We start from the raw sequence: 16,736 nt of genomic DNA, 5'->3' as shown, positions 1-16,736 counted from the left end.
ACATGGCTATAGTTATATCCTACATGATTTGGTATGTGGTATTTTAATTGTTATTTAGCTCAAAATGTGTTTAAGATTCCATATTAATTTCTTCTTTCACTAATGGATTATTTAGAAGTGCAGTTTAAAATGTTCAAACGTGGGGTTTTCTAGTTATTTATTTTTTATTATTAATATCTAGGTTATTGTATTATGGTCACAGAACATATCCTATAGGCTTCCTCCCTCAAAATTATTAAGAAATATTTCAAAAATACATAAAAGTTGAAAGATTGTGCAGTGAATTCTCATAGACATACTACTTACCTTCTACAATTAATCTTTTGCTTTTTCACTTACCAGTGTATGTATCCATTTCTCTATCCATCTATTTTTTTGGTGCATTTTAAAGACTGTTGCAAACATTAGTACACTTCTAAACATAACAGCATGCCTGTTGTTAACTAGAGTTCTGTACTCATGTTTTTAATGTAAAAGTTACATACAGTGAAATGCACAAATTTTGTGTACAATTCAATGAGTCTTGACAAAACATACATCTGTAACCCAAATTCATATCAAGATATAGGACACTGACCATTACTTGAGAAAGTTCTCTCCTGATCCTTCCCACTTGATACCTGCCCTGCTTCCTGATTTTTTTCATCGTCAAATAGTTTTGCCTGTTCTGGAATTTCATGTAAAGGGAATCACACATCATGCACCCTTTTTAAAATAAGGCTTCTTTCACTCACCATGATGCTTTTGAAATTTATACATGTTGTGTTTATTAGTAATTTGTTCCTTTTTGTTGAGTGCTTTTTCAGTGTATGAATACATTGCAGTTTCTTTGTTCATTTTCTCATTGATGAACACCTGGGCTGTTTCCAATTTTGGGCTCTTATGAATAAAATTTCAGTGACCATTCTTGTACAAATCAACTAGTAGACATGTTTTTATTTCTCTTGTCTAAATACCTAAGGTTGTTGGTTGGGTCAGGAGGAAGATATATCTTTAATTTTTTAAGAAAGTACCAGACCTTTTTTCCAAAATGACCTAATACATTTGTTTATTAAGTTTAGTTAATTACTTGTGTTGTTCAAATCTTTTAGATCTTTACTGATATTTTGACTGTTCTGTCAGTTGCTGGAAAGGGTACATTAAGGTTTCCATGATGATGTTGATTTTGTAAATTTTTCCTTATAATATTTTCAATTTTTGCTTTATATATTTTGAAGCTTTATTACTCTCTTGGAATATTGATCTTTTAAAATTCATATGTAGTGATCTTTACCTTTAGTAATCTTTTTGCTGCTTTTCCCATAAAGACTGTTATTGTATTCTGATATATTGTGGTCATCCCGCAGAAGGGAATCCCCAATATTTGCTTTGGATGTTGAGGCCGATGGCGCCAAGAGATTACGAGACATGAATACCAAGAGAGTATGAAAGACTTATTATTCACAAAATGAGGCTTTCTTATGTGTGCAGGGCAGGCTCCCAAGCAGGTCTGAAAATGGCTTGAGAGAGCAGGGAAAGGAGATTGGCTTGGTTATGTAATTTTACAGTGTGGGTAAAGTAAGGGAAACACTCATGCAAGCTGGGTCTTGCTTGGCTTAAATTTCCCCTTGGCACCATAGTGGGGAGTAATAAAACAGTTGGTGCTTTATTTTATTTTATTTTTTTATTATTTTTTTTTCCTTGCGTTATGCGGGCCTCTCACTGTTGTGGCCTCTCCCATTTGTGGAGCACAGGCTCCGGACGCGCAGGCCCAGCGGCCATGGCTCACGGGCCCAGCCGCTCCGCGGCATGTGGGATCCTCCCGAAACGGGGCACGAACCCGCGTCTCCTGCATCGGCAGGCGGACTCTCAAGCACTGCGCCACCAGGGAAGCCCGGTGCTTTATTTATAGTGATCCTAAGGTATCCTTGCCAGTCTATTAACTTAATAAAAATCTTTAGCAATTAACTTAATAAAAATCTTAATAAGTTAACAATTATTTAACAATTAACTTGATAAAATTAACAATTAACTTAATAAAAATCTTTTCTCCTGTATTGCGCACTTCCAGTGATCAGTCATTCACATGAATAATAATATTGTCTTGGAATAATGTGTTAGCAGGGAAGGTGGTGAGGAGTTGTTGGATTCTAGATTTGTTTTGAAAGTGGTGACAATAGGAATCACTGAGACATCATGTAAAATGTGAGGAAAAGGAGTCAAGGATAGCTCTTTGGTTCAGCAACTAGAAGAATGGAGATGCCAAATACTAAGTGAGGGAGGCTGAGAAAGGCGGATTTACTTGTCACCAGCACATATGTGTGTGTGTATAAAAACATCAGAGTGCAACTTGATAAGCTTTAACAAATCGATATAGTTGTGTAAGTGCTACCTCAGTTAAGATATAGAACATTTCTATTACTCCAGAAAGTTTACTCATGACCCTGTGCCATCAGTTTCTCATGATCCTCTAGCTCCAGTTAACCACTGATCCGTTTTCTGTCAATATAGTTTTGCCTCATTTCAGATTTCATATAAATGAAATCATGTGGTATATGGTCTCATTGTATTAGCATAATAATTTTGAGATTCATCTAAACTTTTGCTCGTGTCAGTAGTTTGCTTCTTTTTAATCTTGAATGGTATTTCATTGTATGAATAAGATATAATTTGTTTATGTGTTCACTAGTTAGTGGACATTTCAGTCCAGTTTTTAGGTCTTTTGAATGAAAGCTGTTATGAGTATTTGCATACAAGTCTTTGTTTGGGCATATTGTTTTCCATTCTCTTGTGTAAGTGCTGCAGAATGGGATTGCTGGGTTATTGGCAGTTATGTGTTTAACTTTATAAGAAACTTCCATACTGTTTACCAAAGTGATACTACCATTTACAACCCACCAGCAGTGTATGAGAGTTCCAGTTACTTCACATCCCCACCAACACTTGGTATTGCTTTCTTTTTAATTTTTGCTATTCTGGAATTGTAGTGATATCTTATGGTTTTTATTTGCATTTCCCTGATGACTAATGATACTGAATATCTTTTTATTTCAGTATTTGCCATTTATTTATCTTCTTTGGTACAATGTATGTTCATACTTTTTGTCCATTTTGAAAATTGGGTTGTTTGACTTCTTACTATGGAGCTATAAGAATTTTTTATATATTCTGGATATTAGCCCTTTCTCTGATATATGTTTTGCAACTATTTTCCCCCAGTTGTGGCATACCTTTTCATTTTTACAGTGTCTTTTAAAAGGCTGAGATTTAAAATTTTGATGAAATACAATTTATCAACGTGTTCTACCTAAGAGATCATTGTCAAGCTCAAGATCGTAAAGGTTTTTCTCTAGGTATTTAGTTTGGGCTCTCAACCTCAGATCCATCACCTATTTGAGTTAAATTTCATATATGGTGTGAAGTAAAGTCTGAGTTTTTTTCTTTTTTTTTTTTTAACGTGTGCAGCTTAATTTATTGGTCACATATACAAAGGTTGGAATCAGGATAAAAAGAGCAGTGCTAAAAATTAGTATAAAGCAGTGTTTCCTCGCCTTTCCTGTGTCATGATAAAAATAGCAAATGGTAATAAGAAACGTAGAAAAAGACATGATTTACAACATAATCAAATTGCTTAACACCAGTGACTTTTTCTCATTTTTCTCATTATCCCTCTTTTTTTTATTACTCTAGTAATAAATAACAATTACATAAAAGTCTGCAAATTCAAATAAGCAAAAAAAAAAAAAAAGAATTAGTTTTCAATAGCTATGATAAGTATAGAAGAAAGGCAGTGATTTTGTACATTTTTAAAATTGAGCCCCTGCAGTAAATTCACTCATTAATTATAATTTTAAAAAATAATGAATGATAATATTTATAAGGTGTAGCAGTAAATGGATGGAGCTTCTCACTTGAAAGTGACAAGCCTGGGTGCTTAAGGCCTGAGATTATTTTAAGAAATAAATATACAGTTGTTCTTTGGTTGAAAGAGTTTCCTTTCCCCGTTGAATTACCTTGGTACATGTGTTGAAGAGTCAACTGACCATTTATGTATGAGTCGACCTTTGGTCCGTTGATGTATATTATGTTTAATACCACACTCTGTTGATTACTGTAGCTTTGTAAATCAGGCAGTGTCAGTCCTCCATCATTTGTTTTGTTTTCAAATGTTTTGGACTCTCTAGGTCCTTTACATTGCCATGTAAAATTTAGAATCAGTTTGTCAGTTTATTAAGAAAAAGCATGTAGGGATTTTAATTGGGGTTGCATTACATCTATAAAGGGGAAAATTGAGCCTTTAACAATATTGAGTCTTCTAACTCATGGGCATGGTATATTTCAGCATTTGGCACCCTACAACTTTGCTGAACACACTTACTATTCCTTGTAGCTTTTTGGTAGATTCTTTCTTATTTTCTATATAGATGATCATGTGTTACGCCCATGCTAAAAAACATTCTTCTTCCTGTTCAATCTATATACCTTTTATTATTATACTCCTAGGATCTCTGGTACAATATTGAGTAGAGGTAGTGAGAGCAGACATTCCTGTCTTTTTTTTCATATTTTAGGAGGGAAAACTCCAGTCTTTTAATTACTGTAGTATTACATTAGCGGTATGTTTTTTTAATGCCTTTTATCAGGTGGAGGAAATTCGCTTTTATTCCTAGTTTGCTGAGTATTTTTCATGAATAATGTTAAATTTTGTCAAATAATTTTCTGCATCTATTGAGAAGATCATTTGTTCTTTTATTTTCTTTGACTTCTTAATATGGTGAATGACATTGACTTTCAGATGTTAAGCCACTATTGCATTCTTGGATAAATCCCACTTGGCCATAGTGTATTACCCTTTTCATATACTGCTAGAATTGATTTGCAAAAATGTTGTTAAGAATTTCTATGTTTATGCTCATAAGAGATATTGGACTGTAGTTTACTTTTCTTGTAATGTCTTTGTCTGCTTTTCCAGGCTGTAATGGTAAAATGATTTGAGGAGTGGTAAAATGGGGAGTGGTAAAATTTGGGGAGTGTTTCTATTCTATTTTCTGTAAGAGTTTGTGTAGAATTGGTATTATTTCTTTCTTAAATGTTTGGTAGAGTTCACCCGTGAAACTATCTGGCCCAGAAACTTTCTTTGTAGGAAAGATTTTGACTATGGCATTTATTTTCTTTAATAAATGTTAGCAATATTCAAATTATCAATTTCTTTTTGAATGAGATTTGGTAGTTTGTGTTTTTAAGTAATATGTCCACATCATTTAAGATGTTAAACTTATTGGCATAAAGCTGTTCATTATATTCCCTTATACTTAATATTTGTGAAATCTGTAGTGATATCTCCTCTTATATCTGATATGAGTTATGTGTGTCCTGTTTTTCTTGTCTGTCTGACTAGAGATTAGTAGGTTAATCAGTTTTATTGACCTTTTCAAATAACCAGCTTTTGTTTCCTGTTTTCTATCATATTGATTAATGCTTTGTTACATTTCTTTTCTTCTTTGAGTTTTATTTGCTCTTGTTTTACTCATTTCTTAAGATGGAAGAATAGATCATTGAATTGAGATTGAGACCTTTATCTTCTTTTTTTTTTTTTTCGGTACTCGGGCCTCTCACTGTTGTGGCCTCTTCCGTTACGGGGCACAGGCTCCGGACGCGCAGGCTCAGCGGCCATGGCTCACGAGCCCAGCCGCTCCGCGGCATGTGGGATCTTCCCAGACTGGGGCACGAACCCGTGTCCCCTGCATCGGCAGGTGGACTCTCAACCACTGCGCCACCAGGGAAGCCGTTTTTCTTCTTTTTAAAAATATAAGTATCGTTATAAATTTCCTTCTAAGCCAGTAGTTCTCACACTTGCTGCATAGGAATCACCTAGAAGGTTGTTAAAATAGGTTGCTGTGCCCTAATCCCTGATTTTCTTATTGATTATGTCAGGATTGGTGCCAGGGAATTTGCATTTTTAAAAAGCTTCCAGGTAATGCCATTTGATGCTTTAGGGAACCACTGTTGAGAATGACTGCTTTAAGTACTGCTTTAGCTGTATCCCACACATTTTGAAATGTTGCATTTTTTGTTTCCATTTAGTTCAAAATGTTATCTGTTTTTTTGTGTGTGTTTTCTTCCTTTGGCTCCTGGGTTGTTTAGTAGTATTTTGTTTGATTCAAATATATGAAGATTTTCCCAATATCTTTCTTGCCATTATTTCTTGTTTAATTCTCTTATTGTCAAAGACTATGTTTTTTACAGTTAAAATTTTTCTTGAGTCTTATTTTCTGACCCAGAATATGGTCTACCTTGGTGAATGTTACATGTGAATTTGAAAAGATCTGCATTCTGCTCTAGTTGGTTAGGGTGTTCTATAAATGCCAATTATATTATGGTTGATGGAGTTATTCACATCTTCTATATCTTTACTGATATTCTGTTCAGTATTTTTCTTAGTTCTTGAAAAACCAGTATAGAAACCTCCAGTTATGATTTTGGATATATCTATTTCATTTTTAAGTTCTATTAGTCTTTGCTTCACTCATTTACTTTTAATTTTTTAACATATAATTAAAATTAATTAATTTTAATTGAAGTATAGTTGATTTACAGTGTTGTGTTAGTTTCAGGGGTAGAGCAAAGAGATTCAGTTATGTATATATATATATCTATTTTTTTCAGATTCTTTTCCCTAATAGGTTCTTACAAAATATTGAGTATAGTTCCCTGTGCTATGCAGTATGTCCTTGTTGGTTATCTATTTTACATGTATGTTTCACTCATTTAGATGTTCTGTTATTGGGTGTTTACACAATTAGAATTGTTGGTTCTAATGATAAATTGTCCTCTTTCAGTCCCAGTTTCCTTCTGTTGTCTTTTCCGCCTGAAGAACTTATTTTCGTATTTCCTTTAGAGTAGGTCTGCTGGCCATTGATCAGCCATCTGAGAATCTATTCATTTTACATTCATCACTAAAGAATATTTTTGCTAGATATAGAATCCTGAGTTATAGTTATTTTTATAGTTATAGTTATTTTTCAGCACTTCCTTCTGTCCTGCATGGTTTCTTAGGATAAAATCATAGTCATTAACTGTTGTTCCCCTATAGATAATTTGTTATTTTTCTGTAGCTGCTTCTGAGATGTTTTCTGCACTTTTAGTTTTCAGCGATTTCATTGTGGTGTGAATTTCTTTGAATTTATTCTATTCGTGGTTTGCTCAGCTTCTTGAATCTGTAGGACTATTAATTTATTAAGTACTATTAAATTTTATTTTTATAGAGGTTACTCTAGAGTTTACAATATGCTTATTTATCTTTTCAGATTCTACCTTTAATTAATGTTCTACCACTTCACATATAGTGTCATAAACTCAGACTAGTATCCCTGCATTTCCCTCTTTTAATATCATATCTCATATGTTATGAAGACCATAACAAATTGTTATAATTTTTGTTTTGGACACTTAATTATCATTTACTGGGAGGGAAGATGAGAAATGACACCTTTAATATTTACCCACATATCAGATATTTCCTGTACTCCTCATTCATCTATATAAATCCAGATTCTGTCTGGTTTAAAGTATCATTTTCATTCAGCTTGAACTTATTTTGGTCACTTTTTTATAGGGCAAGTCTGCAATAATATATTCTCTCTGTGTTTTTTTTTCCTTTATCTGAAAAAGGTTTTGTTTTACTTTCACTTTTGGAAAATATTTTGTGGGATATAGAATTCTACTTTGATAGTAATTTTTTGATATAGAATTCTGGGTTAATGGGATTTTTCCCCCTTCTCAGTAGTTTAAAAGTGTAACTTCACTGTCTTCTGACTTGCTTGCTTTCTGTTGAGAAGTCAAGTGGCATTCTTATTTTTGTTCTGCTTGTTCATCTTAATCACTTCATGCTATTCCTTGGCGTGGGTTTCTTTATTTCTTTTTTCTTCTCCTGCTTGTATACCATTGACCTTCTTGGTTTTGTGGATTTATAGATTTCATTAAATTTGAGAAAATATTTTTTCAAAAATCATTTCTGTCTACCTTACCACCACACTTCTTGGACTTCTATCATAGTAGATTAGACTACTTGATATTGTCATACAGGTCCCTGATATTCTGTTCATTTTTTTTCAGGGTTTTTGTTTGTTTTTTTCTGTGCTTCATTTTGGATAGTTTCTATTTCCATATTTTAAATTCATTGTTCTTTTCTCCCAGAGTATCTAACCTTGTGTTAATTCTATACAATGTATTTTTCATTTCCAGGAGTTCTGTTTGAGTCTTTTTTATCTTCCATTTTTCCCTTATCATGTTCATGTTTTCTGTAACATTATTGAACATATTTGAGTATATTTACAATAGCTTTTTTACAATAGCTTTTAATTCTATCGTCTTTGTTATTTCTGTCTCTATTGATTGATTTTTCTTCTTGTTATGGGTCATATTTTCTTTGCCCTCTGTGCCTGTTAATTTTTTAATGCATTTTGAGCATTGTATGTTTTTACCTTGTTGGCTGCTGGACTTTGCTGTATTCCTTTAAAGAGTGTTGGACTTTGTACTAACATGGGGTTAAGCTTCCAGTGTAAGCATTTTGGGGGATTGCTTCTGAGGTCTGTTAGAGTGGATCCAGAGCAACTTTTAGTTTATGCCATCATTGTTTTTAAGAACAAATTGAAACCTAAATGAGTCACAATGTAGAGGTGCTTAAATAAGTTATGTATCATCAATACAACGGAATTTAGCTGATAAGAAATGAAAAATGGGGCCTGAAAAGATGTCCCAGATGTTAAGTGAAAAAATAGTTGTAAAATAGCATGATTTTTTTGGTACAAATATTTACAGGTATGTATGTACATGCAAGTCATATACGTTTGTTTTGTATATTGTAATCAAATATTCAGAATTTTAGTTTGAAAATATTCTGAACATAACAATTTGTGAAAAATACCTCTAGATAGTGGGCTAGAGCAGAAGGTAACATTCACTTTTGCATTATACAACGTTTTATTGCTACAATATTTTTTGATAAGAAGTATGTTTATCTTTTTTTGTTAAAAAGAGAGTGAATAAAAACATGAAAACCTTTAGTTTGGCTATATATATATAGCTTTATATATAAAATATAGCGAATAAAAAAGCACCGTTATTGTTTTATTTATATATATATACTATATATATATATATTTATATATATATATATATATATATATATATATATATATATATGGCTTTAATAAGTGTTTGAAGTATATTAAAGAAATTGTTCCTAAGTTATTATTAACTTCATTCTTTGGAAATTACCTCCAAAATGTAATGCCCATTAGTTACAAGAGTACTCTGAAATTTCTTCAAATACGTTTAGTTTTCTCTAAGTAAAATTGGCTTTAACAACCCTTTTTTGATACTACTTTTATACTTCTTTTATGACTACTTTTATTATGACTGTTGAAACATCACATTCTACACCACCTTAAATTGTGTAAGTGTGAAGAATTTTTAAGTATCATCTTTATTTTCTGTTATTTGCTTTGAGTATTTTCAGTGAGTTGTCTAGTATGCCAAAGTTGAGGTGAAAAGTTAGGGGGAAGATGGAAGTGTGGCCTGGGTGGATATTTAAAGACTAATAATAGATTTCTGTAGAGTTGCTCTTTATAATCTAAATTTTTTAAGGCCAAGGAGATGTGTATTTTCATCTTCTTATTTTTAAAAACATGTCTTTCATATGATTGGGGCTTGTTTTAGTGAATTTGCCATAGAAATAAGAGTCCCTTCTAGATATGTCAAGCAGAATGAGAACTTAATATAGGGAGTTAATTACAAAAATACTAGAGACACCAAAATGAGGGGATCACCCAGAAATCTGGAGCTGCTACATACCCAGGCTGGAGCTTAGGACCACATTTGTAATTGAGCTACTTACTGTAGGTGCTACTGCTGCCACTGCGCAGGTGGTACCCCTGCTGCTGTTGCTATAAAACCACCACTGCCATTAACTACTGTAGTCACCTACCTGTTCCTTCTGTTAGAGAAGAAAGCGGAATCTTCCTTTTGGCTTCTAAGCTCTCCTCAGTACTTTCATTGGTGGATCCTGACGGTAACACATCTGTCAGCGAGTCTTGGAAATTTAATTTTTAGGTTTTTATCAATAATACAAAGCACTCTTAGAAGGGACAGTGGGATTCATAACCAAGAGATAAAAGACCAGCAGAGTGCTAAAAATTGTTAAGGGCAAGAGTCATATCTTAATTTTAGTCTTTGTAATATCAGTGACTAAACTCAGAGCCTGTGACATAATAGGCTCTCATAAACTATTTAAGTCCTTTTTTTTCAGGTTTGTTTACAAATACAGAAATGTATGTGAGAATAAAGTTTTCATTTCTCTCTCACATACAAAAATTAGGTATTTTCAATATTTCAGAGTTTAATTAAAATTTGCAAAAAGACCAGTCTTACTTACCTTCAATCCCTAGCACCCAACATAGTAACTAACTAGCACATATTTATTTATTTATTTATTTAAAAAATAAATTTATTTATTTATTTATTTTGGATGCGTTGGGTCTTTGTTGTGGTGCGTGGGCTTCTCATTGTGGTGGCTTCTCCTGTTGCAGAGCATGAGCTCTAGGCACACGGGCTTCAGTAGTTGTGGCACGTGGGCTCAATAGTTGTGTCTCACGGGCTCTAGAGTGCAGGCTCAGTAGTTGTGGCACATGGGCTTAGTTGCTCCGTGGCAGGTGGGATCTTCCCAGACCAGGGATTGAACCCATGTCCTCTGCATTGGCAGGTGGATTCTTAACCACCTAGCACATATTTAATAATTTTTTTAAATTAAATGATTATTAGGTTTACTTTACTCATAAAATGTGGTATTAGAATGAACTTGTTGGTAGTTTGGTGGTATATTAGTTTTATTTCTAAATCCTATTTGAGTTTATGATTTATCTTCTTTCTCTTACAGCATCAAACACTTGGCTTGTTCCGGAAACTAAAGGAGCTATTGTTCAAGGTGGATATGGCCATACCAGTGTGTATGATGAAATAATGAAGTCCATTTATGTTCATGGAGGCTATAAAGCATTACCAGGCAACAAATATGGATTGGTAGATGACCTTTATAAGTATGAAGTTAACACTAAGACTTGGTGAGTAGATTGGGCAGAAGTACATTGTACATCTTGTACTGGTCATTTCACATATGCCAGAGTTTCTCTAGGGTACATACCTAAAAGTGAAATTGCTGTGTGTGAGGATATTCACATACTTAACTTTACTACCCTATTGCCTAATTGCTTCTCAAGTCACTGTGATAATGTACGCTTCCACCAGCAGGGTATAAGTGTCCTTGTTTCTTCGTAGTCTCACCAACACTTGGTAATTATGAGGATATTTTCCTTTTGCCAGTGCAGTGGATGTGAATGGTATCGTACTGATATTTTAATGTGCATACCCTGATTGCTACAGTGACTAAGCATATTTTTATGTGTTCATTTGTACTCATGTTTCTATTTAGTGAATTGCTTATTGATTTTTCTAGGTATACAAGTTTTAAAATAGAATTTTTGTTGTACTCATTTTCTTTTGTAGGGCCTGGGAAGTGACCGCCTTTTTGTTTTTAAACACTAAACATTCTTTTAAACTTATATGAAATTACTTTATGTGTTTAAACGAAATACAGTCTTCCACCAAATTGTGATTTGTTCTATCCTCTTCACTGTCACTTTCAAACATATATTCTAATTTATTTGAAAAAAGGAAGATGAAATTAAAAAAATGAAGACTTTTCCTTTGGGTAATTTTCCTAATTTTAATTTTTTTAGTTTAATAAAATGCAGTATTATACTTTAGTAGATAGGCTACCTTGCTGAGCTATTAGTAAATGTGTGTTTAGAGAAATTGTTTTTCAGTGGGGAAATGGATTATTCTGGACTACTATTTCCACTGAGAAAAATTAGGAATTACATCTTTTTAAGGCATCATAGGACTATAAAGACAGTCCTATTTGTTGGTCAAGTTTAAGGAGAGATAGAATGAAAAGGGAGGTATGATTGGCATTTTGCACAACTTTTGTCCTTGAGACAATTATAAATCCTGAAAACTGCCTGAGAAACTGAGCAGAGCTTTCGTCAATCAATATGGAGGAACAAAATGGATTTCTAGGTGTGCCAAGGAATAGGGGTCTTGTTACACACTTCACAATGTAGTCTGGTTCCTGAAGTTCTAAACCTATGAGTGAGTATAAACTTATCTTTGAATCATCATGGTCTTTCATTGGTTTTGGTGCTCTGTCCATAGTCTAACTCATGGCAGAGCAAAAGTAAATCCTCTCTTGAGAAAGACAATATCATACAGAGCCTCAAATTATTTCATATACAAAATTTGTTACAAAACAAAAAATAATAAGGCTTAGGAAAAGAAAAGCCATGAAAACCCAGCCATTTGAAATATACCTATAGGATAATGGCATTTTCAGACAGAAACTTTAAAATAATTAGGATTTTATGATCAAGGAATTAAAATATAAGGTAGGAAAATATTAACAGACAACTGGAAACTTTTAGTAAAGAATCAAATGGAAATTATAGAAATGGAAAGTAGATTAAATGAATTAAGAATTCTTTGGATATGTTTACAGCAGGTTAGACACAGCTGAGGGGGGGATTAATGAAATGGAAGATGGGTTAGAAGGAAATACCTATGTTGAAATAAAGAAAGACAAAGAATGAAAAAGAATGAAAAATAAAACAGGGAAAGAAATATAAGGGACTTGTGGAAATGTTCTAACATGCATGTAATTGAAGAGGATAGAAGAGGATTGAGAAGATAATGTGGAGCACTGTTTGAAGTCTTAAATGACTGAGAATTTTCAAAAGTGACAAAGGATAGCTAGCTACAAATTGAAGAAATTCCTTGAGTACCAAGGGGGTGAGTACAAAGAAACTTACACTTAGAAATATCACTGTAAAACTGATGAAAACCCAAATAGAATGAGAAAAGCAGCCAGAGGGGAAAAAGGCATATTCTCTTTAAAGAAGCAACACTAAGACTGACAACTGGTTTTTTAACTGAAAAAATGGAATCTAGAAGACATGGTGTCTTCAAATGGCTGGAGGAAAATATCATCAGTCCAAAGTTCTTCACCCAATGAAAAACCCTTAAAAAATGAAAGGAAAACATGGACTTTTCAGAAAAAGAAGGTGAATTTGACAGCAGCAGACCTGCAATACAGCAAATACTAAATAAATAAAGAAAATGCTAAATAGATCTTTAAAATATTGAAGTCGAAGAAAAATGATCCTAATACTAGAAGGAATAGAGAAATGGAAAGGGTATATCTAAGTGATTATTTATTTTATAATACTATAATAGTAATAGAGGCTTAAATATATACAAAATTTAAATGGATGATAATAGCAGCACACAAATCAGGAAGAAGGGTAAATGGTGCTCAACATTACTAAGGTCCTTGTATCATATGGGAATTGATAAAAAACTAATTTATAGTAGACATTAATAGTTAAGGATTTATATTGTAATCATTAGGTAACAACAAAAAATAAAAGTAAAACACTGTATATCCAACAGGTGAATAGAGGGAAAAATGAGACTAGTACTTAATGCATTTGGAAGAAAACAAGAAAGGAATAGAAAGGGAACAAAGTAAAGTTGGGACAAATATAAAGGAAGATGGTATATTTAACTCCAAATGTGTCATAATTATACTAAATGTGAGGAAGTAAATATTCCAGTTACACTGAATGTAGGAGACAAATATTCCAGTCAAAAGCTAAAGATTTTTGGACTGGGTATAAAAATAAAACCTAGCCCTATGCTGCTTAGAAAATATACAAAAAGTATAAAAGTATTTAAAACTTTTGAATCAAAATCAAGATGATTATGATGCTGCATTTATAACTTTTATAACTTTATATGCATTTATAACTTTAAATGCATATTAGGAAAGATTTTAAATGCATTTATTAGGAAAGATTTTAAAAAGCTTGAAAATCTGTCTAAGAAGTTAAAAAAGTTAAAAGAAAAGAACAGCAGATTAATCCCAAAGAAGGGATAAGGTAAATAAAGATAGGGGAAAGAAAGAGGATAGGAGATAGAGTACAAATTAGTGAAATAGAAAACAAACATATGATAGAGATGATCATATAGCCACCAAAAATCAACAAAGTTGGTTGTTTGTGAAGAGTAATAGATAAATCCCCACCCAGATTTAGAAACAAAGATTACAGTTGGCCCTCTGCATCTGTGGATTCAACTAGCCATGGATTGAAAATATTAAAAAATATTCCAGAAAGTTCCAAAAAGCAAAGAAAACTTGAATTTGTCATGTGCCAGCAACTGTTTACATAGCATTTACATTGTATTTACAACTGTTTGCATAGCATTTACATTGTATTGGGTATTATAAGTAACCTAGAAATGACTTAAAGTATACAGGAGGATGTGTGTAGGTTATACGGCAATACTATGCCATTTTATATAAGGGACTTGAACATCTGTGGATTTTGGTATCCGTGAGGCTCCTGGAACCAGTCTCTCACAGATACTGAGGGATGGAACCAATCTCTCGCAAATAACCAAATCCAGAATGAAAAAGGACATTACAGACATTAAGTTCTACAGACATTAAAAGGTAATAAAAGCATATGATAAGCAACTGTATGACAGTGAATTTTAAAAAAATCAAATGAACCATGTCAAATGTCTAGAAAAATGAAACCAGAATTGACACATGGAAAGATAGAAAATTGGGATAACATTATAGCAAAGAAATAGAATCTATACTTGAAATGCTCTTCCCTTAAAAAACAAACACAAACAAAACAAGACAAAATAAAACCCCAAACTCTCCAGGCCCAGATCACTTTACTGGTGAATTTGCCCAAACATTTAAGAAGTACATATTTAAGAAATAATACCAGTCCTTCACAAAATTTCAGAGAACAGAAATAATTATTTTGCAATTTATGGGGCTAGCAAAACTTTGATACAAAACTATGAAAAAGATATTACAGGTAAGAAATTGCAGTGTTATATTTTTCATGAAAATAGATACAAAATATCAGGTGAATCCAGCAATTTATGAAAAGTATAATACATCATTTGGGTTCACTCTAAGAATATAAGGTTAATTAAAAATTCATAAAATCAGAGTAATTAACACATTAAAAGAATAAAGAAGTGAAGGCATATAATCTCAAATGTTGCAAAGGAAAGTTTAGATAAAATTTAACAAGTATTCATGATAAAAACTCAAATACAATAGGAATAGAAGCAAACTATTTGTGTGGTAAAAGGTACAAACCAATAGAAAAACTTTATTGCAAACATTATAGTGTAATGTTGAAAAATTTTCCTTTAAGTTTAGGAATGAATAAGAGTGGCTACTATCAGTGTTTCTATTCAACATTGTATTGGCATTTCCAGCCAGTGCAATAATACAATTAAAGTTAAAGGGAATAACAAAGTATAAAAGATATATGGGTAATAGGTTGCTAGATATAAGGTCAATATAAAGAAAACCAATCCAATATAATTCTGTATACTAGGAACAATTAGAAAATGATGATTTAAAAGCAGTACAATTTTAAATACAATTTAAAAGCAATACAATAAAAGCAATACAGTTTATCATCAGAACATCAACAACCTGAGACATAAATGTAATGACACATACACAGGGTCTTTCCATAGAAAACTCAAAAACCGTGTGAGAAATTGAAGACCTAAATAAATGGAAGATACATAATGATAATTAATTGAAACAATATCGTAGAGTTACCTGTTCTGCCCAAATTGATCTTTAGATTTAATGTAATCCCAAAACAAAATTGAAGAAAGTATTTTTCTTTTAGAAATTGACATGCTTATTTAAAAATTTATATGAAAATGCAAAAGACCAATCATAGCTAAACCAAAACTTTTAGAAGAACAAAGCTGGAAGACTTCTCTACTAGATTTCATGAATTCGAAGCTACAGTAATTAAGTGTTGCTGCAAAGGTAGGGACATAGACCATTGTAGCAAATAGGAATTCCCCAGACAGACCTACACATTTATTGGCACTTAGTATAACAAAGTTGGCACTACAGAGTCGTTTTTTCAATAAATTATTCTGGGCCAATTGGTATACAATTGAAAGAAATGAATTTGGGGCCCTGCTTCAAATCATACACAAAAATTAGTTTCAGATCAATTGTAAATCTAAGTATGGAATGTAAAATAATAAATATTGTAGAAGATAATGGGTAAAATATCTTTGCTTTTGTTGGCAAAGAAAGACTTTAAAAATAGTATTTAAATAATACTCTTAATAAAGGAAAAATGATAGACTGAACTATGTATGTCTAAAAACTATCACTAAGAAGGTGAAAAGGCAAGCTGCAGTGTAGGAGATATTTGCAACACATAAAGTCAACAAAGGTCTCTGTTCCCGAATATGTAGAGAAGTACTACAGATCAACAAGAAAATGTCAGATGACTCAAGAGAAAATGGGCAAGCGACTTGAACAAAAGGATATACAAATGACCAAAACGCGTTTTAAAAGTTGCTCAACCTTATTGGCCACAGGGTAATTTAAATTCAGGTACCACTACACATCCACTTAAATGGTTAAAATTTACAATATTGATAATCCAAGTGTGTATAAACCAGTAGAAGCATTTGAAAAACCTTTTGACACTTCCTCCTAAATTTGAATACATTCACACACCCATATGTAATGTATGTATCCTATGAAATAGTTATTTTAGTTATATATTCAACAA

At 32.5% G+C, this 16,736-nt stretch overlaps 1 protein-coding gene across 1 annotated transcript in view; it reads left to right on the top strand.

Moving 5' to 3' along the window:
• The window catches only part of ATRNL1 (attractin like 1), a 713,182-nt gene that overhangs the window by 79,609 nt on the left and 616,837 nt on the right, over positions 1-16,736 (top strand). The window contains exon 9 of the mRNA XM_007469606.1: positions 10,916-11,099. Coding sequence (XP_007469668.1) covers positions 10,916-11,099 — 184 coding nt within the window. The remainder of the gene's footprint in view (positions 1-10,915; positions 11,100-16,736) is intronic.

Source organism: Lipotes vexillifer, unplaced genomic scaffold, assembly GCF_000442215.2.
Source record: "Lipotes vexillifer unplaced genomic scaffold, Lipotes_vexillifer_v1.1 scaffold240, whole genome shotgun sequence".
Taxonomy (NCBI): Eukaryota; Metazoa; Chordata; class Mammalia; order Artiodactyla; family Lipotidae; genus Lipotes; species Lipotes vexillifer.
Note: the sequence above shows the minus strand (reverse complement) of the source record. Positions and strands in the feature narration are given on the sequence as shown.